The sequence below is a fragment of the Argopecten irradians genome, chromosome 16 (genome assembly GCF_041381155.1).
Source record: "Argopecten irradians isolate NY chromosome 16, Ai_NY, whole genome shotgun sequence".
Taxonomy (NCBI): Eukaryota; Metazoa; Mollusca; class Bivalvia; order Pectinida; family Pectinidae; genus Argopecten; species Argopecten irradians.
The window spans coordinates 2670077-2695168 of NC_091149.1; the positions used below are offsets into that span (position 1 = coordinate 2670077).

General features: G+C 34.6%; 1 protein-coding gene across 2 annotated transcripts; it reads right to left on the reverse strand.

The window, feature by feature from the left end:
- Positions 1-40: 40 nt before the first annotated feature.
- On the reverse strand, positions 41-23915 carry LOC138310910 (caspase-3-like). 2 transcript variants are annotated; one of them, XM_069252236.1, is made up of 5 exons: positions 23811-23915; positions 14944-15236; positions 14502-14689; positions 1636-1759; positions 41-1049 (listed from the first exon to the last, which is right to left on the reverse strand). In XM_069252236.1, exons 2-5 carry the CDS (start codon positions 15230-15232, stop codon positions 769-771), a joined length of 882 nt encoding a protein of 293 aa, XP_069108337.1. In that variant the 5' UTR covers positions 15233-15236; positions 23811-23915; the 3' UTR covers positions 41-768. The 2 variants fall into 2 exon arrangements, with proteins under 2 accessions (XP_069108337.1, XP_069108336.1); XM_069252235.1 differs by lacking the exon at positions 23811-23915 and adding an exon at positions 23552-23622.
- Between the last annotated feature and the right edge of the window lie 1177 nt (positions 23916-25092).

Genomic DNA, 25092 nt, shown 5'->3' on the forward strand with positions numbered 1-25092 from the left:
GTAATATGCAAATACTGGTACATAAAATAAAAACAATTAATGACATAGGAAATCACTGTTATGAATATATAGAGATATGATAGACATTGTAATTACTATAAAACATCAAAATATCAATCCACACTTTTTGCAATTTTGTTTCAGAACATATTTTTTGTGGTCGCAATCACTTAAAAACACTAAATCTTTGAAACAGGTCAGGAAAATGTTATTCAGACAAGATTTTTATCACGTGATTAATGATGTGATAGTTTTGAAAATTGATTGAAAAGAGATTGTAAAGAAATGTGAGTGGATGTATTTAGTAAACAAACGTCACTGATTATAATAAAAAAAAAACAGGTTGGTGTGGCTTGTTCATAGTGTTAAAACCTGTCTCTGTCTCTATGCTGAGGGATAATGCTTCTTTTGCTCAGTCGATAGATCTGTTTTTCACGCTGGAGACCTAGGTCAGGGTACTCGACAGGAATCATGTGTATTTTTACCTGTTCTTCTACAATAATGTCGGTGTTTAGATTATTAACTTCTCTTTCAATTTATGGACGTCTATCAAGGAAGATATTATTGGATATTGTCCGGATGCTGACCTAGAGTGAGGCCACTATCATTGTTCTGATGTGAACTCATTCACCCCTGAAAACTTATTTGGACTCTTCTAAATCAAAGATAAGACCAGTCCATTACCAAATTTCAGGGGTGATTGAGTTATCTTTTCCTGATGAACCATGGATCCAGCCATTTTCTAACAGAAGCATACAAGTCCTGGTTCTATGGGTTTGACTTGGGGACTAAATCAGCCAGGTACAGTTCCTTTGTTAGCTGGGTTGTAACCAATGGTAACAAATCAACAGATGGCTGAAGACCATCAGGATGGTCTTCAGTTTTAAAGCATTCATTGGAAATCTCGTAATTCATGTTAATCACTAAAGTCTGAATCTCTGTACGTGATGTTAACTCTTTTAACTGTTGGCACAACAACTTCACAAACCTTGACATGACAGCATTTTTATCTGCCGCGGACACCGCCGGTACTTCATTCCAAATTTTTCCTGTGGTAAAAAGAAAAGCAATGGCAATAATTCACGCACCACATGATCCCCGATAACGTTTGTGTGAGACTATCGTTTCTAATGGTGATGATATGATGTTATAAGAAGTTATGCCGCGCTAACGTCATTTCAGCAGGAAGATTACAAATAGTTACGTTCCGACACCACTGGAGATACCGCACATGCGTTATCCGGTATCACATGGTAGAAGAATTCCATTCAAAGGACTTGCATGGTTTTGGCCTTTTTATTAGAAAGAAATTAAGTTGTTGTTTTATAATATTTATTGTATTCTTGATTAAATTGTAATGGTAGTTTTCTAATTTTTGCAATCTATGTTGCCATAACAACCAATCAAAATGTGCTTCAATAAAACCAATTTGAAAATTTTGTCATTTTCTGCCTACTTTTTTTAAGTTTTTGTCCAAGAAACAATAGAGAGAAATCTTACAACAACCTTGTGTTTTACTCAGAATATGTAAAGACAATTCAAATACATCTTTTGGAGATATATAAAGTTTGTTGAAGGAATTCCTTTACATAAAGGAAAGTTGATGAAACTGGGCATAGCTTGAAACACACTGACCTGCAAGAGCTGAAGAAAAGTAGATAAAAATATCTGCATCTTTTGGAATTTTTATTATCACACCGCTAACGTCTTCTCCACCAAACTTTGGGCTCTTTGGTTTAGGAGGACGAGTCGTTTCAGCCTGGAAAAATTAAATCACACATTGAAAATAACCTTCTTTAGTAATCTCAGTTAGTAAGCTATACATCAAATAATCTAGACAAAATACACTGTCAAGGGGAATCTTTACCCCCTAATACGGTGAAATGTAACAATATGGTGAAATATAACAATATGGTGAAATATAACAATATGGTGAAGGTGAAATGTAACAATATGGTGAAATGTAACAATATGGTGAAATGTATCGATATGGTGAAATGTAACAATATGGTGAAATGTAACAATATGGTGAAGGTGAAATGTAACAATATGGTGAAATGTAACAATATGGTGAAATGTAACAATATGGTGAAATGTAACAATATGGTGAAATGTAACAATATGGTGAAATGTAACAATATGGTGAAATGTAACAATATGGTGAAATGTAACAATATGGTGAAATGTAACAATATGGAGAAATGTATCGATATGGTGAAATATAACAATATGGAGAAATGTATCGATATGGTGAAATATAACAATATGGTGAAGGTGAAATGTAACAATATGGTGAAATGTAACAATATGGTGAAGGTGAAATGTAACAATATGGTGAAATGTAACAATATGGTGAAATGTAACAATATGGTGAAATGTAACAATATGGTGAAATGTAACAATATGGTGAAATGTAACAATAATATGGTGAAATGTAACAATATGGTGAAATGTAACAATATGGTGAAATGTAACAATATGGTGAAATGTAACAATATGGTGAAATGTAACAATATGGTGAAATGTAACAATATGGTGAAATGTAACAATATGGTGAAATGTAACAATATGGTGAAATGTAAAATATGGTAAATATAACAATATGGTGAAATGTAATGATATGGTGAAATGTAACAATATGGTGAAATGTATCAATATGGTGAAATGTAACAATATGGTGAAATGTAACAATATGGTGAAATGTAATGATATGGTGAAATGTAACAATATGGTGAAATGTAACAATATGGTGAAATTAACAATATGGTGAAATGTAACAATATGGTGAAATGTAACAATATGGTGAAATGTAACAATATGGTGAAATACATATGGTGAAATGTAACAATATGGTGAAATGTAACAATATGGTGAAATGTAACAATATGGTGAAATGTAACAATATGGTGAAATGTAACAATATGGTGAAATGTAACAATATGGTGAAATGTAACAATATGGTGAAATGTAACAATATGGTGAAATGTATCAATATGGTGAAATGTAACAATATGGTGAAATGTAACAATATGGTGAAGGTGAAATGTAACAATATGGTGAAATGTATCGATATGGTGAAATGTAATGATATGGTGAAATGTAACAATATGGTGAAATGTAACAATATGTGTGAAATGTATAACAATATGGTGAAATGTAACAATATGGTGAAATGTAACAATATGGTGAAATGTAACAATATGGTGAAATGTAACAATATGGTGAAATGTAACAATATGGTGAAATGTAACAATATGGTGAAATGTAACAATATGGTGAAATGTAACAATATGGTGAAATGTAACAATATGGTGAAATGTAACAATATGGTGAAATGTAACAATATGGTGAAATGTAACAATATGGTGAAATGTAACAATATGGTGAAATGTAACAATATGGTGAAATGTAACGATATGGTGAAATGTATGGATATGGTGAAATGTAACAATATGGTGAAATGTAACAATATGGTGAAATGTATCGATATGGTGAAATGTAACAATATGGTGAAATGTAACAATATGGTGAAATGTAACAATATGGTGAAATGTAACAATATGGTGAAATGTAACAATATGGTGAAATGTAACAATATGGTGAAATGTAACAATATGGTGAAATGTAACAATATGGTGAAATGTAACAATATGGTGAAATGTAACAATATGGTGAAATGTAACGATATGGTGAAATGTAACAATATGGTGAAATGTAACAATATGGTGAAATGTAACAATATGGTGAAATGTAACAATATGGTGAAATGTAACAATATGGTGAAATACAATATGGTGAAATGTAACAATATGGTGAAATGTAACAATATGGTGAAATGTAAATATGGTGAAATGTAACAATATGGTGAAATGTATCAATATGGTGAAATGTAACAATATGGTGAAATGTAACAATATGGTGAAATGTAACAATATGGTGAAATGTAACAATATGGTGAAATGTAACAATATGGTGAAATGTAACAATATGGTGAAATGTAACAATATGGTGAAATGTAACAATATGGTGAAATGTAACAATATGGTGAAATGTAACAATATGGTGAAATGTAACAATATGGTGAAATGTAACGATATGGTGAAATGTAACAATATGGTGAAATGTAACAATATGGTGAAATGTAACAATATGGTGAAATGTAACAATATGGTGAAATGTAACAATATGGTGAAATGTAACAATATGGTGAAATGTAACGATATGGTGAAATGTAACAATATGGTGAAATGTAACGATATGGTGAAATGTAACAATATGGTGAAATGTAACAATATGGTGAAATGTAACAATATGGTGAAATGTAACAATATGGTGAAATGTAATGATATGGTGAAATGTAACAATATGGTGAAATGTATCGATATGGTGAAATGTAACAATATGGTGAAATGTAACAATATGGTGAAATGTATCGATATGGTGAAATGTAACAATATGGTGAAATGTAACAATATGGTGAAATGTAACAATATGGTGAAATGTAACAATATGGTGAAATGTAACAATATGGTGAAATGTAACAATATGGTGAAATGTAACAATATGGTGAAATGTAACAATATGGTGAAATGTAACAATATGGTGAAATGTAACAATATGGTGAAGGTGAAATGTAACAATATGGTGAAATGTAACAATATGGTGAAATGTATCAATATGGTGAAATGTAACAATATGGTGAAATGTAACAATATGGTGAAATGTAACAATATGGTGAAATGTAACAATATGGTGAAATGTAACAATATGGTGAAATGTAACAATATGGTGAAATGTAACAATATGGTGAAATGTAACAATATGGTGAAATGTAACAATATGGTGAAATGTAACAATGGTGAAATGTAACAATATGGTGAAATGTAACAATATGGTGAAATGTAACAATATGGTGAAATGTAACAATATGGTGAAATGTAACAATATGGTGAAATGTAACAATATGGTGAAAATGTAACAATATGGTGAAATGTAACAATATGGTGAAATGTAACAATATGGTGAAATGTAACAATATGGTGAAATGTAACAATATGGTGAAATGTAACAATATGGTGAAATGTAACAATATGGTGAAATGTAACAATATGGTGAAATGTAACAATATGGTGAAATGTAACAATATGGTGAAATGTAACAATATGGTGAAATGTAACAATATGGTGAAATGTAACAATATGGTGAAATGTATCGATATGGTGAAATGTAACAATATGGTGAAATGTAACAATATGGTGAAATGTAACAATATGGTGAAATGTAACAATATGGTGGTAAAATATGGTGAAAGTACAATATGGTGAAATGTAACAATATGGTGAAATGTAACAATATGGTGAAATGTAACAATATGGTGAAATGTAACAATATGGTGAAATGTAACAATATGGTGAAATGTAACAATATGGTGAAATGTAACAATATGGTGAAATGTAACAATATGGTGAAATGTAACAATATGGTGAAATGTAACAATATGGTGAAATGTAACAATATGGTGAAATGTATCGATATGGTGAAATGTAACAATATGGTGAAATGTAACAATATGGTGAAATGTAATGATATGGTGAAATGTAACAATATGGTGAAATGTAACAATATGGTGAAATGTAACAATATGGTGAAATGTAACAATATGGTGAAATGTAACAATATGGTGAAATGTAACAATATGGTGAAATGTAACAATATGGTGAAATGTAACAATATGGTGAAATGTAACAATATGGTGAAATGTAACAATATGGTGAAATGTAACAATATGGTGAAATGTAACAATATGGTGAAATGTAACAATATGGTGAAATGTAACAATATAGGTGAAATGTAACAATATGGTGAAATGTAACAATATGGTGAAATGTAACAATATGGTGAAATGTATCGATATGGTGAAATGTAACAATATGGTTAAATATAACAATATGGTGAAATGTAATGATATGGTGAAATGTAACGATATGGTGAAATGTAACAATATGGTGAAATGTAACAATATGGTGAAATGTAACAATATGGTGAAATGTAACAATATGGTGAAATGTAACAATATGGTTAAATATAACAATATGGTGAAATGTAACAATATGGTGAAATGTAACAATATGGTGAAATGTATCAATATGGTGAAATGTAACAATATGGTGAAATGTAACAATATGGTGAAATGTAACAATATGGTGAAATGTAATGATATGGTGAAATGTAACAATATGTGTAACAATATGGTGAAATGTAATGATATGGTGAAATGTAACAATATGGTGAAATGTATCGATATGGTGAAATGTAACAATATGGTGAAATGTAACAATATGGTGAAATGTAACAATATGGTTAAATGTAACAATATGGTGAAATGTAATGATATGGTGAAATGTAACAATATGGTGAAATGTAACAATATGGTGAAATGTAACAATATGGTGAAATGTAACAATATGGTGAAATGTAACAATATGGTGAAATGTAACAATATGGTGAAATGTAACAATATGGTGAAATGTAACAATATGGTGAAATGTAACAATATGGTGAAATGTAACAATATGGTGAAATGTAACAATATGGTGAAATGTAACAATATGGTGAAATGTAACAATATGGTGAAATGTAACAATATGGTGAAATGTAACAATATGGTGAAATGTAACAATATGGTGAAATGTAACAATATGGTGAAATGTAACAATATGGTGAAATGTAACAATATGGTGAAATGTAACAAATATGGTGAAATGTAACAATATGGTGAAATGTAACAATATGGTGAAATGTAACAATATGGTGAAATGTAACAATATGGTGAAATGTAACAATATGGTGAAATGTAACAATATGGTGAAATGTAACAATATGGGTGAAATGTAACAATATGGTGAAATGTATCGATATGGTGAAATGTAACAATATGGTGAAATGTAACAATATGGTGAAATGTAACAATATGGTGAAATGTAACAATATGGTGAAATGTAACAATATGGTGAAATGTAACAATATGGTGAAATGTAACAATATGGTGAAATGTAACAATATGGTGAAATGTAACAATATGGTGAAATGTAACAATATGGTGAAATGTAACAATATGGTGAAATGTAACAATATGGTGAAATGTAACAATATGTGAAATGTAACAATATGGTGAAATGTAACAATATGGTGAAATGTAACAATATGGTGAAATGTAACAATATGGTGAAATGTAATGATATGGTGAAATGTAACAATATGGTGAAATGTAACAATATGGTGAAATGTAACAATATGGTGAAATGTAACAATATGGTGAAATGTAACAATATGGTGAAATGTAACAATATGGTGAAATGTAATGATATGGTGAAATGTAACAATATGGTGAAATGTATCAATATGGTGAAATGTAACAATATGGTGAAATGTAACAATATGGTGAAATGTAACAATATGGTGAAATGTAACAATATGGTGAAATGTAACAATATGGTGAAATGTAACAATATGGTGAAATGTAACAATATGGTGAAATGTAACAATATGGTGAAATGTAACAATATGGTGAAATGTAACAATATGGTTAAATGTAACAATATGGTGAAATGTAACAATATGGTGAAATGTAACAATATGGTGAAATGTAACAATATGGTGAAATGTAACAATATGGTGAAATGTAACAATATGGTGAAATGTAACAATATGGTGAAATGTATCAATATGGTGAAATGTAACAATATGGTGAAATGTAACAATATGGTGAAATGTAACAATATGGTGAAATGTAACAATATGGTGAAATGTAACAATATGGTGAAATGTAACAATATGGTGAAATGTAACAATATGGTGAAATGTAACAATATTGTGAAATGTAACAATATGGTGAAATGTAACAATATGGTGAAATGTAACAATATGGTGAAATGTAATCGATATGGTGAAATGTAACAATATGGTGAAATGTAACAATATGGTGAATATGAAATAACGATATGGTGAAATGTAACAATATGGTGAAATGTAACAATATGGTGAAATGTAACAATATGGTGAAATGTAACAATATGGTGAAATGTAACAATATGGTGAAATGTAACGATATGGTGAAATGTAACAATATGGTGAAATGTAACGATATGGTGAAATGTAACAATATGGTGAAATGTAACAATATGGTGAAATGTAACAATATGGTGAAATGTAACAATATGGTGAAATGTAACAATATGGTGAAATGTAACAATATGGTGAAATGTAACAATATGGTGAAATGTAACAATATGGTGAAATGTAACAATATGGTGAAATGTAACAATATGGTGAAATGTCGATATGGTGAAATGTAACAATATGGTGAAATGTAACAATATGGTGAAATGTAACAATATGGGAAATGTAACAATATGGTGAAATGTAACAATATGGTGAAATGTAACGATATGGTGAAATGTAACAATATGGTGAAATGTAACAATATGGTGAAATGTAACAATATGGTGAAATGTAACAATATGGTGAAATGTAACAATATGGTGAAATGTAACAATATGGTGAAGGTGAAATGTAACAATATGGTGAAATGTAACAATATGGTGAAATGTAACAATATGGTGAAATGTAACAATATGGTGAAATGTAACAATATGGTGAAATGTAACAATATGGTGAAATGTAACAATATGGTGAAATGTAACAATATGGTGAAATGTAACAATATGGTGAAATGTAACAATATGGTGAAATGTAACAATATGGTGAAATGTATCAATATGGTGAAATGTAACAATATGGTGAAATGTAACAATATGGTGAAGGTGAAATGTAACAATATGGTGAAATGTAACAATATGGTGAAATGTAACAATATGGTGAAATGTACAATATGGTGAAATGTATCAATATGGTGAAATGTGACAATATGGTGAAATGTAACAATATGGTGAAGGTGAAATGTAACAATATGGTGAAATGTATCGATATGGTGAAATGTAACAATATGGTGAAATGTATCAATATGGTGAAATGTAACAATATGGTGAAATGTAACAATATGGTGAAATGTAACAATATGGTGAAATGTAACAATATGGTGAAATGTATCAATATGGTGAAATGTAACAATATGGTGAAATGTAACAATATGGTGAAATGTAACAATATGGTGAAATGTAACAATATGGTGAAATGTAACGATATGGTGAAATGTAACAATATGGTGAAATGTAACAATATGGTGAAATGTATCGATATGGTGAAATGTAACAATATGGTGAAATGTAACAATACGGTGAAATGTAACAATATGGTGAAATGTAACAATATGGTGAAATGTAACAATATGGTGAAATGTATTGATATGGTGAAATGTAACAATATGGTGAAATGTAACAATATGGTGAAATGTACATCATGTCAAGGGAAATCTTTAGCCCAAATATGGTGAAATGTAACATATGGTGAAATGTAACAATATGGTGAAATGTAACAATATGGTGAAATGTAACAATATGGTGAAATGTAACAATATGGTGAAATGTAACAATATGGTGAATGTAACAATATGTATGTACAATATATGTACAAATGTACAATATGGTGAAATGTAACAATATGGTGAAATGTAACAATATGGGTGAAATGAAATGAACAATATGGTGAAATGTAACAATATGGTGAAATGTAACAATATGGTGAAATGTAACAATATGGTGAAATGTAACAATATGGTGAAATGTAACAATATGGTGAAATGTAACAATATGGTGAAATGTAACAATATGGTGAAATGTACAAATGTGAAATGTAACAATATGGTGAAATGTAACAATATGGTGAAATGTAACAATATGGTGAAATGTAACAATATGGTGAAATGTAACAATATGGTGAAATGTAACAATATGGTGAAATGTATCAATATGGTGAAATGTAACAATATGGAGAAATGTATCGACATGGTGAAATGTAATGATATGGTTAAATATAACAATATGGTGAAATGTATCGATATGGTGAAATGTAACGATATGGTGAAATGTAACAATATGGTGAAATGTAACAATATGGTGAAATGTAACAATATGGTGAAATGTATCGATATGGTGAAATGTAACAATATGATGAAATGTAACAATATGGTGAAATGTATCGATATGGTGTAATGTATCGATATGGTGAAATGTAACGATATGGTGAAATGTAACAATATGGTGAAATGTAACAATATGGCGATATGTAAGAATATGGACACTATATCAAGTCAAGGGGAATCTTTACCCCTAATATGGTGAAATGTAATACAATGGTGAAATGTAATAATATGGTCACTATATCATGTCATGGTGGGAGTCGAAAAATAAATTTTTTGTTATTCAGTAATTTTTTTTTTTAAGCCCAACACCATCAGGTGGTGGCTTTTAAAATTGCCCCTCGTCCATGTTCCGCCCACTTTTGTTAACACCTTACGTTATTTCTTGGAGAAGTACCTAAGAAATTGGTCTCAAATTTCATCAGTAGACTCTGGGATCCCCTTCTGCTCTAGTTAATCATCTTGCATTTTGGGACAGCTAAAAATTAATAAGATCACCAACAAATAGTCATCTTGGATTTTTATGTTTGAAGTCTGGTATTTCTAAGAAAGCATTTTCCCTTTAGTACTTTTTGGGAAAGTGGTAAATAACAAACTTTAGCTATCAAAATCCAAGATGGCTGCCTGTCGGTCATCTTGTTGTCCATTCAGACCAGAAAAAAATCTAAAATGCAAAACTAGGGCAATAGGGGAACCTACATATGAAATTTGAAACAGATCCCTTGAGTACTCTCTGAGAAATAGCAGTAACAAGAATTGTTGATGCATACAGCCCTCAAACGAAATGCTATTTGAATAGCCCATCAGATGGTGGGCTAAAAATACACAAAATCAGAGAAATAATTCCATCTTACGGTGGGCGCAACGATCCCTCATGGATCTGTTGTTACCTACAAAGTATCTTAAACTTACTTACCACTTTCTGTGTTAACTGTTTATCGCACTGTATTGTATCGGAATATTTAAAGGTAGGTTTCGCCCAATGAAACATAAAGTTTACAAAATTGAAATTTATCCGGTACATAGATATAGTCTTCAGATCATTTTTCGATGTATACAGCAAACAATATGGGTGGTCAGTTGCCTAGTTTGACCAGGAAAATACTCCTCTCAATATAGAGCGAAGTCAAGCTTTACATAGAACATGATATATTTTTTCCAAAATGAGGCCGCATCAACAAATGGAGGCGTGCAACAAAATGTCAGATAGAAGTGACAGTCTTGCCACGGCATGTTTAGTTAAAAAACAAGAGATCCCAGAGGGATCTTGGCGCCCACCAAAGAATGATCTATGTCTGACAATGGAAGGAGGGATCTTTTCCCTGCTTTTCAAACTTTTTCAAACACACTATATATAAAATTTGAGACAGATCGCTATAGTACTTTCTAAGAAATAGCGATAACAAACTTCAAGTATCAAAATCCAAGATGGCCGCCTGTCGGCCATCTTGTTGACCGATCAGTCCCAAAATGCAATATACACAACAAGAGTCATAGGGGAACCTGTATATGAAATTTGAGATAGATCCCTTCTGCACTTTTTGAAAAATAGCGGTAACAAACTTCAACTATCAAAATCCAAGATGGCCACCTGTCGGCCATCTTGTTGACCGATCAGTCCCAAAATGCAATATGCACAACTAGGGTCCTAGGGGAACCTATATATGAAATTTGAGAAAGATCCCTTCAGCACTTTTTGAGAAATAGCGGTAACAAACTTTAAGTATCAAAATCCAAGATGGCCGCCTGTCGGCCATCTTGTTGACCGATCAGTCCCAAAATGCAATATACACAACAAGAGTTATAGGGGAACCTGTATATAAAATTTGAGAAAGATCCCTTCTGCACTTTTTGAGAAATAGCGGTAACAAACTTCAACTATCAAAATCCAAGATGGCCGCCTGTCGGCCATCTTGTAGACCGATCAGTCCCAAAATGCAATATGCACAACTAGGGTACTAGGGGAACCTGTATATGAAATTTGAGAAAGATTCTTTCTGCACTTTTTGAGAAATAGTGGTAACAAACTTCAACTATCAAAATCCAAGATGGCCGACTGTCGGCCATCTTGTTGACCGATCGGTCCCAAAATGCAATATGCACAACTAGGGTCCTAGGGGAACCTACATATGAAATGTGAGAAAGATCCCTTCAGTACTTTCTGAGAAATAGCGGTAACAAGAATTGTTAACAGACGGACGGACGGACGGACGGAGGACGGAAGGAAGGACGGAAGGACAGACGGACGGACGGACGGAAGGACGGAAGGACGGACGGACGACGGACCACGGACGAAAGGCGATTTGAATAGCCCACCATCTGATGATGGTGGGCTAAAAAATTTGGTTGGGCGAAACCTACCTTTAACTGTTTATTGTACTGTAAATGTGAATAACTGATATCATTATACACTGAATGTTTTCATTAAAAGAAGTTGTTCAAACTGAAAATGTTCTTCTTATGCTACAAAAGATGTATCGTGATATATATTGTGAAGTGAGTTAGGTGTATCGTAAGTTAAGTGTATTGTACGTGATATATAACGTATTGTGAGTTAGGTGTATTATGATATATATCATGAGTTAGGTGTATTGTGATATATATCATATTGTGAGTTAGGTGAATCATGATATATATTGTGAGTTATGTGTATTGTGATATATATCATATCGTGTGTTAGGTGTATCATGAGTTTGGTGTATCGTGAGTTAGGTGTATCGTGAGTTATGTGTATTGTGAGTTTGGTGTATCATGATATATATCATATCGTGAGTTAGGTGTATCGTGATATATATCATATCGTGAGTTAGGTGTATCATGAGTTTGGTGTATCGTGAGTTAGGTGTATCATGAGTTAAGTGTATTGTGAGTTTGGTGTATCATGATATATATCATATCGTGAGTTAGGTGTATTGTGATATATATCATATCGTGAGTTAGGTGTATCATGAGTTAGGTGTATCGTGAGTTAGGTGTATCGTGAGTTAAGTATATTGTGAGTTAGGTGTATCGTGCGTTAGATGTATCGTGAGTTAGGTTTATCGTGAGTTAAGTGTATTGTGAGTTAGGTGTATTGTGATGTATATCATATCGTAAGTTAGGTGTATCATGAGTTAGGTGTATCGTGAGTTAGGTGTATCGTGATTTAGGTGTATTGTGAGTTAAGTGTATTGTGAGTTAGGTGTATCGTGCGTTAGGTGTATCGTGAGTTAGGTTTATCGTGAGTTAGGTGTATCATGAGTTAGGTGTATCGTGAGTTAGGTGTATCGTGAGTTAAGTATATTGTGAGTTAGGTGTATCGTGCGTTAGATGTATCGTGAGTTAGGTTTAATTGAGTTAAGTGTATTGTGAGTTAGGTGTATTGTGATATATATCATATCGTGAGTTAGGTGTATCATGAGTTAGGTGTTTCGTGGGTTAGGCGTATCGTGAGTTAGGTGTATCGTGAGTTAAGTATATTGTGAGTTAGGTGTATCGTGCATTAGGTGTATCGTGAGTTAGGTTTATCGTGAGTTAAGTGTATTGTGAGTTAGGTGTATTGTGATATATATCATATTGTGAGTTAGGTGTATCATGAGTTAGGTGTATCGTGAGTTAGGTGTATCGTGAGTTAAGTGTATTGTGAGTTAGGTGTATTGTGATATATATCATATCGTGAGTTAGGTGTATCATGAGTAAGGTGTATCGTGTGTTAGGTATATCATGAGTTAGGTGTATCTTGAGTTAGGTGTATTGTGAGTTAAGTGTATCATGATTTAGGTGTATCGTGAGTGAGGTGTATCGTGAGCTAGATGTATTGTGAGTTAGGTGTATCGTGAGTTAAGTGTATCATGATATATATCATATGGTGAGTTAGGTGTATCGTGAGTGAGGTGTATCGTGAGTTAGGTGTATCGTGATATATATTGTGAGTTAGGTGTATCATGAGTTAGGTGTATTGCGATTGTGATATATATCTTATCAGGAGTTAGGTGTATCGTTAGTTAGGTGTATCGTGAGTTTGGTGTATCGTGAGTTAGGTGTATCACGAGTTTGGTGTATCGTAAGTTAGGTGTATTGTGATATATATCATATTGTGATATATATCATATTGTGAGTTAGGTGTATCGTGAGTTAGGTGTAACTTGAGTTAGGTGTATCATGAGTTAGGTGTATCGTGAGTTAGGTGTATTGTGATATATATCTAATCGTGGCTTAGGTGTATCGTGAGTTAGGTGTATCGTGAGTTATGTGTATTGTGAGTTAGGTGTATCGTGAGTTAGGTGTATTGTGAGTTAGGTGTATCATGAGTTAGGTGTATTATGAGTTAGGTGTATCGTGGGTTAGGTGTATCGTGAGTTAGGTGTATCGTTGCAAGTTTACTGTTATTAACCTTTTCACAGTCTCACATCTTTAACATACTTACCTGAACAAAGAACAATTTGGGTTTCATTCTCAAGGCACTACAATTTTCTCCATTGAACTGCCTAACTACATCTGCAAACTCCAGTTTGTCCTCTTTATGTCCAAGATAAACATATTCTGATCCTCCAAAGCCGAGGTACACACAGAGCAATGCCCCGGGAGTAGGTGTCCTCTCACATATATCTTCAGCTTAATAACAACAAAAAACAGAAACGAGGATAAATTTGATTTATATTTTTCTTCTGAGGAGCAAAAAAGGTTAAACAGTCGAAATACATATTTATTTAGTACCCGGAATGCTTACATTAAACTTATAACACTTCTCATATATCACTGCATTGTAAAAATGAAACACAATATGAGATTTAATGAAAATAAAGAACGTCAATATTGAATGTTAACCATGTTCAACATTGGGGACTAAAAGGTTCATGATCGCTTACCTACACCTTTCAATTCTCCTTTAAAACCTCCCGTTGTTGTCGTATCATCAATTTTTATTTCTGTAACATTAACAGGTTCAAACTTCTTTAATGCTTCTTTTAGCTGAATCAAATCATTGTCTATCCTGATGGCTGATTTTTCCTCCTTTTGTTCTTTGTTCACTTTCTGTCTTCCATCGTGAATCAGCAGAACAAAGAGCCTGCGGTCCTGAAGGATGTACTTGGTAGATTTGACTTCTGTTTGACTGACTTTTGGTGGGACTTGTGCAGCACCATCACCGCTACTCATGTTTCTATGATCAAAACAAATTAGGTTATCTCCCCTTATATGAAAAACAACATCAAATAATGTTGGCTCAACTGGAAATGATAAAACTTTGTATGATGAATATAACCCCTTCTACATCAAATAAGCCTATAGCTACATGTGCTGCCCCTTCTACATCAAATAACCCTATAGCTACATGTACTGCCCCTCCTACATCAAATAAGCCTATAGCTACATGTACCGCCCCTCCTACATCAAATAAGCCTATAGCTACATGTACTGCCCCTCCTACATCAAATAAGCCTATAGCTACATGTACTGCCCCTTCTACATCAAATAAGCCTATAGCTACATGGACTGCCCCTTCTACATCAAATATGCCTATAGCTACATGTACTGCCCCTTCTACATCAAATAAGCCTATAGCTTCATGTACTACCCCTCCTATATCCTCCTTCTACATCAAATAAGCCTATAGCTACATGTACCTCACCTTCTACATCAAATAAGCCTATAGCTACATGTACTGCCCCTCCTACTTCAAATAAGCATATAGCTACATGTACCGCCCCTCCTATATCAAATAACCCTATAGCTACATGTACCTCCCCTTCTACATCAAATAAGCCTATAGCTACATGTGCTGCCCCTTCTACATCAAATAAGCCTATAGCTACATGTACTGCCCCTCCTACATCAAATAAGCCTATAGCTACATGTACTGCCCCTCCTACATCAAATTAGCCTATAGCTACATGTGCTGCCCCTTCTACATCAAATAAGCCTATAGCTACATGTACTGCCCCTCCTACATCAAATAAGCCTATAGCTACATGTACTGCCCCTCCTACATCAAATAAGCCTATAGCTACATGTACTGCCCCTCCTACATCAAATAAGCCTATAGCTACATGTGCTGCCCCTCCTACATCAAATAAGCCTAGCTGCATGTACCTCTCCTTCTACATCAAATAAGCCTATAGCTACATGTACTGCCCCTCCTACATCAAATAAGCCTATAGCTACATGTGCTGCCCCTTCTACATCAAATAAGCCTATAGCTACATGTACTGCCCCTCCTACATCAAATAAGCCAATAGCTACATGTACTGCCCCTCCTACATCAAATAAGTCTATAGCTACATGTACCGCCCCTTCTACATCAAATAAGCCTAGCTGCATGTACCCCTCCTTCTACATCAAATAAGCCTAGCTACATGTACCTCCCCTTCTACATCAAATAACCCTATAGCTACATGTACCTCACCTTCTACATCAAATAAGCCTATAGCTACATGTACTGCCCCTTCTACATCAAATAAGCCTATAGCTACATGTACTGCCCCTTCTACATCAAATAAGCCTATAGCTACATGTACTGCCCCTCCTACTTCAAATAAGCATATAGCTACATGTACTGCCCCTTCTACATCAAATAAGCCTATAGCTACATGTACTGCCCCTCCTACATCAAATTAGCCTATAGCTACATGTGCTGCCCCTTCTACATCAAATAAGCCTATAGCTACATGTACTGCCCCTCCTACATCAAATAAGCCAATAGCTACATGTACCGCCCCTTCTACATCAAATAAGCCTAGCTGCATGTACCGCCCCTTCTACATAAAATAAGCCTATAGCTACATGTAACTCCCCTTCTACATCAAATAACCCTATAGCTACATGTACCTCTCCTTCTACATCAAATAAGCCTAGCTACATGTACCTCCCCTTCTACATCAAATAACCCTATAGCTACATGTACCTCACCTTCTACATCAAATAAGCCTATAGCTACATGAACTGCCCTTTCTTCATCAAATAAGCCTATAGCTACATGTTATGCCCCTTCTACATCAAATAAGCGTATAGCTACATGTACCGCCCCTTCTACATCAAATAAGCCTAGCTACATGTACCCCCCCTTCTACATCAAATAAGCCTAGCTACATGTACCCCCCCTTCTACATCAAATAAGTCTATAGCTACATGTACCTCCCCTTCTACATCAAATAAGTCTATAGCTACATGTACTGCCCTTTCTTCATCAAATAAGCCTATAGCTACATGTTATGCCCCTTCTACATCAAATAAGCCTATAGCTACATGTACCACCCCTCCTACATCAAATAACCCTATAGCTACATGTACCGCCCCTCCTACATCAAATAACCCTATAGCTACATGTACCGCCCCTCTTACATCAAATAAGCCTATAGCTACATGTACCGTCCCTTCTACATCAAATAAGCCTATAGCTACATGTACCGCCCCTCTTACATCAAATAAGCCTATAGCTACATGTACTGCCCCTCCTACATCAAATAAGCCTATAGCTACATGTACTGCCCCTCCTACATCAAATAAGCCTATAGCTACATGTACTGCCCCTTCTACATCAAATAAGCCTATAGCTACATGTACTGCCCCTTCTACATCAAATAAGCCTATAGCTACATGTAACTCCCCTTCTACATCAAATAAGACTAGCTACATGTACATCCCCTTCTATATCAAATTAAGCCTATAGCTACATGTACTGCCCCTCCTACATCAAATAAGTCTATAGCTACATGTACATCCCATTCTACATCAAATAAGCCTATAGCTACATGTACCGCCCCTCCTACATCAAATAAGTCTATAGCTACATGTACCGCCCCTCCTATATCAAATAACCCTATAGCTACATGTACCTCCCCTTCTACATCAAATAAGCCTATAGCTACATGTACTGCCCCTTCTACATCAAATAAGCCTATAGCTACATGTACTGCCCCTCCTACATCAAATAAGCCTATAGCTACATGTACTGCCCCTTCTACATCAAATAAGCCTATAGCTACATGTACCTCCCCTTCTACATCAAATAAGACTAGCTACATGTACCTCCCCTTCTACATCAAATAAGCCTATAGCTACATGTACTGCCCCTCCTACATCAAATAAGCTTATAGCTACATGTACTGCCCCTTCTACATCAAATAAGCCTATAGCTACATGTAACTCCCCTTCTACATCAAATAAGCCTATAGCTACATGTACCTCCCCTTCTACATCAAATAAGCCTATAGCTACATGTACTGCCCCTTCTACATCAAATAAGCCTATAGCTACATGTACTGCCCCTCCTACATCAAATAAGCCTATAGCTACATGTACTGCCCCTTCTACATCAAATAAGCCTATAGCTACATGTACCTCCCCTTCTACATCAAATAAGCCTATAGCTACATGTACTGCCCCTTCTACATCAAATAAGCCTATAGCTACATGTACTGCCCCTCCTACATCAAATAAGCCTATAGCTACATGTACTGCCCCTTCTACATCAAATAAGCCTATAGCTACATGTACCTCCCCTTCTACATCAAATAAGCCTATAGCTACATGTACTGCCCCTTCTACATCAAATAAGCCTATAGCTACATGTACTGCCCCTCCTACATCAAATAAGCCTATAGCTACATGTACTGCCCCTTCTACATCAAATAAGCCTAGCTACATGTACCTCCCCTTCTACATCAAATAAGCCTATAGCTACATGTACTGCCCCTCCTACATCAAATAAGCCTATAGCTACATGTACTGCCCCTTCTACATCAAATAAGCCTATAGCTACATGTACTGCCCCTTCTACATCAAATAAGCCTATAGCTACATGTACGCCCCTTCTACATCAAATAAGCCTATAGCTACATGTACCGTCCCTTCTACATCAAATAAGCCTATAGCTACATGTACTGCCCCTTCTACATCAAATAACCCTATAGCTACATGTACCTCCCCTTCTACATCAAATAAGCCTATAGCTACATGTACTGCCCCTTCTACATCAAATAAGCCTATAGCTACATGTACTGCCCCTTCTACATCAAATAAGCCTATAGCTACATGTACTGCCCCTTCTACATCAAATAACCCTATAGCTACATGTACCTCCCCTTCTACATCAAATAAGCCTATAGCTACATGTACCTCCCCTTCTACATCAAATAAGTCTATAGCTACATGTACCGCCCCTCCTATATCAAATAACCCTATAGCTACATGTACTGCCCCTTCTACATCAAATAACCCTATAGCTACATGTACTGCCCCTTCTTCATCAAATAAGCTTATAGCTACAAGTACTGCCCCTCCTACATCAAATAAGCCTATAGCTACATGTACCTCCCCTTCTACATCAAATAAGCCTAGCTACATGTACCTCCCCTTCTACATCAAATAACCCTATAGCTACATGTACCTCCCCTTCTACATCAAATAAGCCTATAGCTACATATACTACCCCTTCTACATCAAATAAGCCTATAGCTATATGTACTGCCCCTTCTACATCAAATAAGTCTAGCTATATCTACCTCTCCTTCTACATCAAACAAGAGGCCCAAAGGGCATTTAAATATAATTAATCAGATATGTTATCATGGTGGCCATTTTGGAATTGGGAACAACCCAAAAATTACATCACTCGGTCAGGACAATATCTGGATCATTTCTTTACGAGAACCCGTCAATGATGACAATTAGCTATATAGGTCATGGGTAAGGTAAGTTTCAGCTAAATTTCACTGGCTGAATGTGAGAAGAAGTTCAAAATGTGTTTTCAAGATGGCGGCTGTTGGGGCCATCTTGGATTTTGGACTGACCCAAAAAATAATATCACTTGGTCAGGACAATATCAGGATCATTTCAGGCAAGTATCAGCTTAATCGCTCTGGTAGAAATTGACAACTACACACGGTGCACGGGAGACGGCGCACGACGATGGACGACACATTATGATGGAAAACCTTTTTAAGATACATGTACCTGTTATTTATACCTATCAGTATACTTTAAATCATCTATAGTAACAGTTGCATTTCACTCATATCTTAAATTTATCTGATTTTATTTTCGTACATTAAAATTAAAAGATTTAATTAGTGCAAGGTTTCTTTTTTTATTTTTGTAACTGTTTATTTTTCATAGCACTTTATAAGTGTAAAACAATATGAGAGCAATCATTCATCATCATCATTATCATCATCTTATCATCATCATCATGATTATCAATATCAATTTCTTATCATTATCAACATCTTATTATTATCATCATCATCATATCAAAATCATCATCATCATTATTGCCTTTCAGAAACGTACACATACACCGTTATACTCACTCTTACACACACCCTTTCTTACTTTCACACATACACACTCTCTCACCTTCATTCACACACACCGTTACACTCAGATACACATGAGTATACACATAGAGAAACAAGAAAAAATTTTACAAAAGAAATGGAAAACTGTATATATGGAGAAGGTGCAACGTTTCTGTTAAGTCTAGGATTGGAGTCGTAGTTCAGTTATTACCAGATATATCAGTAATATAATTCAATTCTCTGATTTTAGTTTTATTTTTTATTTGTCTGTCATATGTAGGCTACATGTACATATTATCATACAATTATTATTATATTTTTTTTTTGCTTTTTGTTTTGTTTTTGTTATGTGTTCTTTCTCCAGTAAATAAACTTATTCATAAAACTACATGTAGCAGGAGGGTGCTCGTCTATTTAACTTCCAATTACACTAAAAAGGCTGTTCAAGATGAAAATCTGTCAGAATTTCTCAAAACAAGATGTGACATACAATGTAGCCAAAAACTGTACAAGGATATAGAGTACTAGGCTGCTTTTTAAAAGTAATAAACACGATAAAGTCAATAAACAATCCAATCAATGGAAATTGTATTAGATGTCAATAACATATATAGACAGGTGATACATATTTGTACGTCAGGTATGCATATGTGTGCTCTGTGAGTAGGTATTCGTGAGTCGTCGCAAATGAGGTCACACCTGTCATGTACAGGTGCTGATATGTGTGTATGTACATGTAGGTGTTTGAGTGACAGTTGACGGACATACTCTAGCTGACTTACCCATGCATTTCCCATCAACCCATCGTTCACTTTCTACCCCTGTAGTAAGAATATTCCTGCAAATAATCATTCTCACTCCGGCCTCCCACAAGTCCAGTTGTGCTGTATACATCTAAAGCTTGTCCGCGAGGACTGTAGATATATCATATATGGGACGCCTGGTAAGTGTATGCAAGTGTGAAAGGTTTGTACTTTCGTTTTGTGAATAGTCTGTTTCATATTTGTGTACATGGTGTTATATGGTGTGTATGTCTTTGATATAGGTTTTTTGTTTTATACTATGAACCAATAAAATGTAGACTAACACGGAAGAACCATGATGATGTTGTTACTATATAACACCTACCCCGTCTACATATATCTAATATACAGACATTATAAAATCACACTTTCCATTTGTTTCTCAAGAACGAAACAGATTTAGTTTCAGAAGCAGTTTGTAAACTAGTTTCAAATCATAAACCAGTTTAGTTACAACAAATTTGCTCATAGCTTCATGTAATGTCAGACAGCAAATGTGGCACCAGTATATAAAAAGGGTGAAAAGTACAACCCGGGTAACTATCAACCTATAGCCCTCACCTGCATATGTTGTAAGATCATGGAGCATATCATTACTAGTAACATCATGAAACATCTTAAATCGAACAATATTCTTTACAACCTACAGCATGGGTTCCGCAAATCACGATCATGTGAGTCCCAGCTTTTTTATTTCATCCACCATCTTGCTACAAACAGCAACAAAAGCATCCAAACTGACCTCATCATTATGGATTTTGCACAGGCGTTCGATAAAGTGCCACATCGTCGCCTCCTATACAAACTCAATTTTTATGGCATCCAGTCCTCCACCTTAAACTGGGTCTCTGCATTCTTAAACAACCCCACTCATACAGTAGTGATCGATGGTGTCTCCTCTAGTAGCATCCCAGTAACGTCAGGGGTTCCACAGGGCACTGTCCTCGGACCTGTCTTTTTTCTAATCTACATAAACGACCTGTCGGAATACCTAAAATACAGTACCCTTCGCCTGTTTGCTGATGATAGTATCATCTACAGAGAAATACTCAACACAGACGACTGCATTAAACTTCAATCAGACCTCGATGTTGCAGCAAGATGGGAAGCAGATAGGCTTATGGCTTTTCATCCAGAAAAATGAACATCTATGACAGTTACCCCAAAAAGAACTCCTATGAAATACAACTACATCCTACACGGCCACATTTTAGATTCTGTATCATCTGCAAAATATCTAAGGGTAACTCTTAAATCTAATCTAAAATGAAACATCCACTGTAATAACATATCTAATGGCAACAAATCCCTTGGTTTTCTCAGGAGAAATTTACAAATATCAAATACCAACATTAAATCCAAGGCCTATTTAGCTCAAGTAAGACCCAAACTTGAGTACAGCAGTTGTGTATGGGACCCCTACACACAACAAAACATATGCTCAAAGACACACAAACAAAACAATTCATCTAAGAGAAACATAGATAAAAAAAAGTTCAAAGACAAGCAGACACAACTTGCTCGCTGTCCGCCATTACATACTGTGGTCGAACTTCTTGTATGCCGAACCCTGTCCCTTGCTCTTAAAGTAATGCAACTTTTGGCTAGAACTGCTCAAATCGCTCTGACAGTAATGTGTTTACCTTATTTGGTGAATTGTCTTGCCTAAAAATCATTTTATCACCTTCTCAGTGGTTATGTAGTTCATTTTTTTAACGTGCGTGACTTTGGCTCGGGTATGGGTACAGAGTTAATATTGTACCTGCTTAATCGTATTGATCAACGATTTGATATTTCAACGATATTAATTAAAATACTTAACAATGTTGTGGAATTTGTCAATGTTTTACATTATATGTTTCATAAGAAATGTAGAACAATACATTTATGCTATAGTTTGCTTATTGGTTATGTAAAAGAATTTGCCTGAGTGAATGTATGTCATTAACAACTATAGAAAAACGGACATTGTAACAGACATGATAAATACTCTCAACTGGCCACTACTGTCACAAAGGCGTCTAAAATCTCGCCAAGTAGTTTTCTACAAAATCATCTACGGTCACTTAGCAGTTCCTACCATCAACACTCTCGTCCCTATCATTAACACACGCAAAGCAAACAACTAAAATTTTCGCCAAATATCCACTTCTACTGACACTCTCAAATGGTCTTTCTTTCCGCACACTATAATCCAATGGAACGCCCTTCCTGCTTCCATTCCTGACATTTCCTACTGTAGATTCATTCCGAGATCAGCTGACACCAGCTGTTCTCACATCTCTCCACTATTAACTTCCTACCTTGTATATAGTTTTACATATATATTTGAAAAATAACGAAAAGAAAAAGTTGTAAATTCTGCATCCCCAACGCACTCCAGGTAATCTTCTTTGTCAAGAAGGTCTGATGATATTGAAAGAAGAAGACACATCAAGATGTACAATTGTACGGTTTTGTACTTTCGGTTTCGTTTTATGTTTTATGGTATAAAACGATTGAGTCTTAGAACTACACATCAACTTCATATTGGTATATTGGTCATGTGATTATACAACATTATTATATTGTTGTTATATTATATTGTTATTATATCAACATGTATATTGGTATATACAACATTAAACATAACCTTACCTGCTTCTGTTACACTACTACGAAACCAGTCGGAACACCTCGCCCACGTCCCACGGTAAATTTACGAGGAGACCCGAATATACAAACTAGGGCGCAAACCTCGACCGATTCCGGTACCCTACATCTAACTATGTAGGGTACCGGAATCGGCCGAGGTTTGCCGAATGGGCGTAACGATTTACCTCCAAAAAACCTAACGCCCAATATTGCAACAACAGGGACTGTCAGCTACATCTGCCCGTACACAAAAAAGCAGTTGCGTACACATTATGCTGACGGATTTTTTTTTTCGCACAGAACAATTTATCATGTTCTCATGGAGTAACAGTTAGACGTATAATAATACTATTAATTATTTAAAAGCACGCTACCTTTCCGAAAATGGCTTTTAATTTTTAAAATGGAAATGTGAAACGAGATCAATAATTTTGTCAATAATAATTGAGTCGCAAAAGTTTTTAACTTACACCAGTTAAAAGTTGGGCGTCGCTCTCTCTGTAGTCTTCAAAGTATCATGAGGTACATGTAGTCCATGATATATATATCCGGATTGTGTCCCCAATTAAAAAGTGTTTTTTAAACTTGCCATACATGCAGATATTGAAAAAAAAATCCGAAAACAAAGCTTTTAAAAGTTTCTTTTAAAAGGTCAGTATTTTACTTATGACTTTAAATTCAGAACTTGTGAAGAAGATTTTTTAATGATTTTTTTCCGCATAGTTGGACTTTTCAAGGATTTGTAAGTGAGAAGGATTCGTGACTATCTCTTTACATTACTAAACACCACGCGAGACGCCTATGAACCGGGAATAAAAACCGTTTTTCTCAACAAATCCTTGTCTTATCGAGTCAAACGAAACACCATTGTAAAGTTTATTAAATTTCACGACGTTTATTACCTGCTTTAAAGACGGAATATTTAGAGGATATGTCTTAAATTTTCGTTAAAAAAAATCGACAGTTCATGAAATGACGGCCCCGCTTCAGAAAGTAAGACGGTAACCCTCGCACCCGCAAGCTACATCAAAGGCTGCGCCGGCGGATATCAAAGGAAAATCAGTCGTCGCCCAACGTCACGGTCAGTGCACAAACACAAAAGCGCCTGCCTTGGACTTCCCCAAAACCCAGTGTGACTTATCCTTCTCATATACGTCCTTGGACTTTTGAACTTTGGTTCTACAAAAATAAAAGAAATTCGTCAAGCCGTTAACGAGATATTTACATCAGTTTAAAACTGAACACGCAGATTTCAGGCCCTTGTGACTTCAAAATTCTTAATGAA

What these genes read in the sequence shown, in the direction of transcription:
- LOC138310910 (XM_069252235.1), bottom strand. Translation starts at nt 23,607, where the DNA reads ATGTGTCTTCTTCTTTCAATATCATCAGACCTTCTTGACAAAGAAGAT. An exon ending in GACAAAGAAGATTACCTGGA is followed by an intron (nt 15,237 to 23,551) that starts GTGCGTTGGGGA and finishes TTTTGATCATAG; the next exon opens with AAACATGAGTAGCGGTGATG. An exon ending in CCAAATTGTTCTTTGTTCAG is followed by an intron (nt 1,760 to 14,501) that starts GTAAGTATGTTA and finishes TAATTTTTCCAG; the next exon opens with GCTGAAACGACTCGTCCTCC.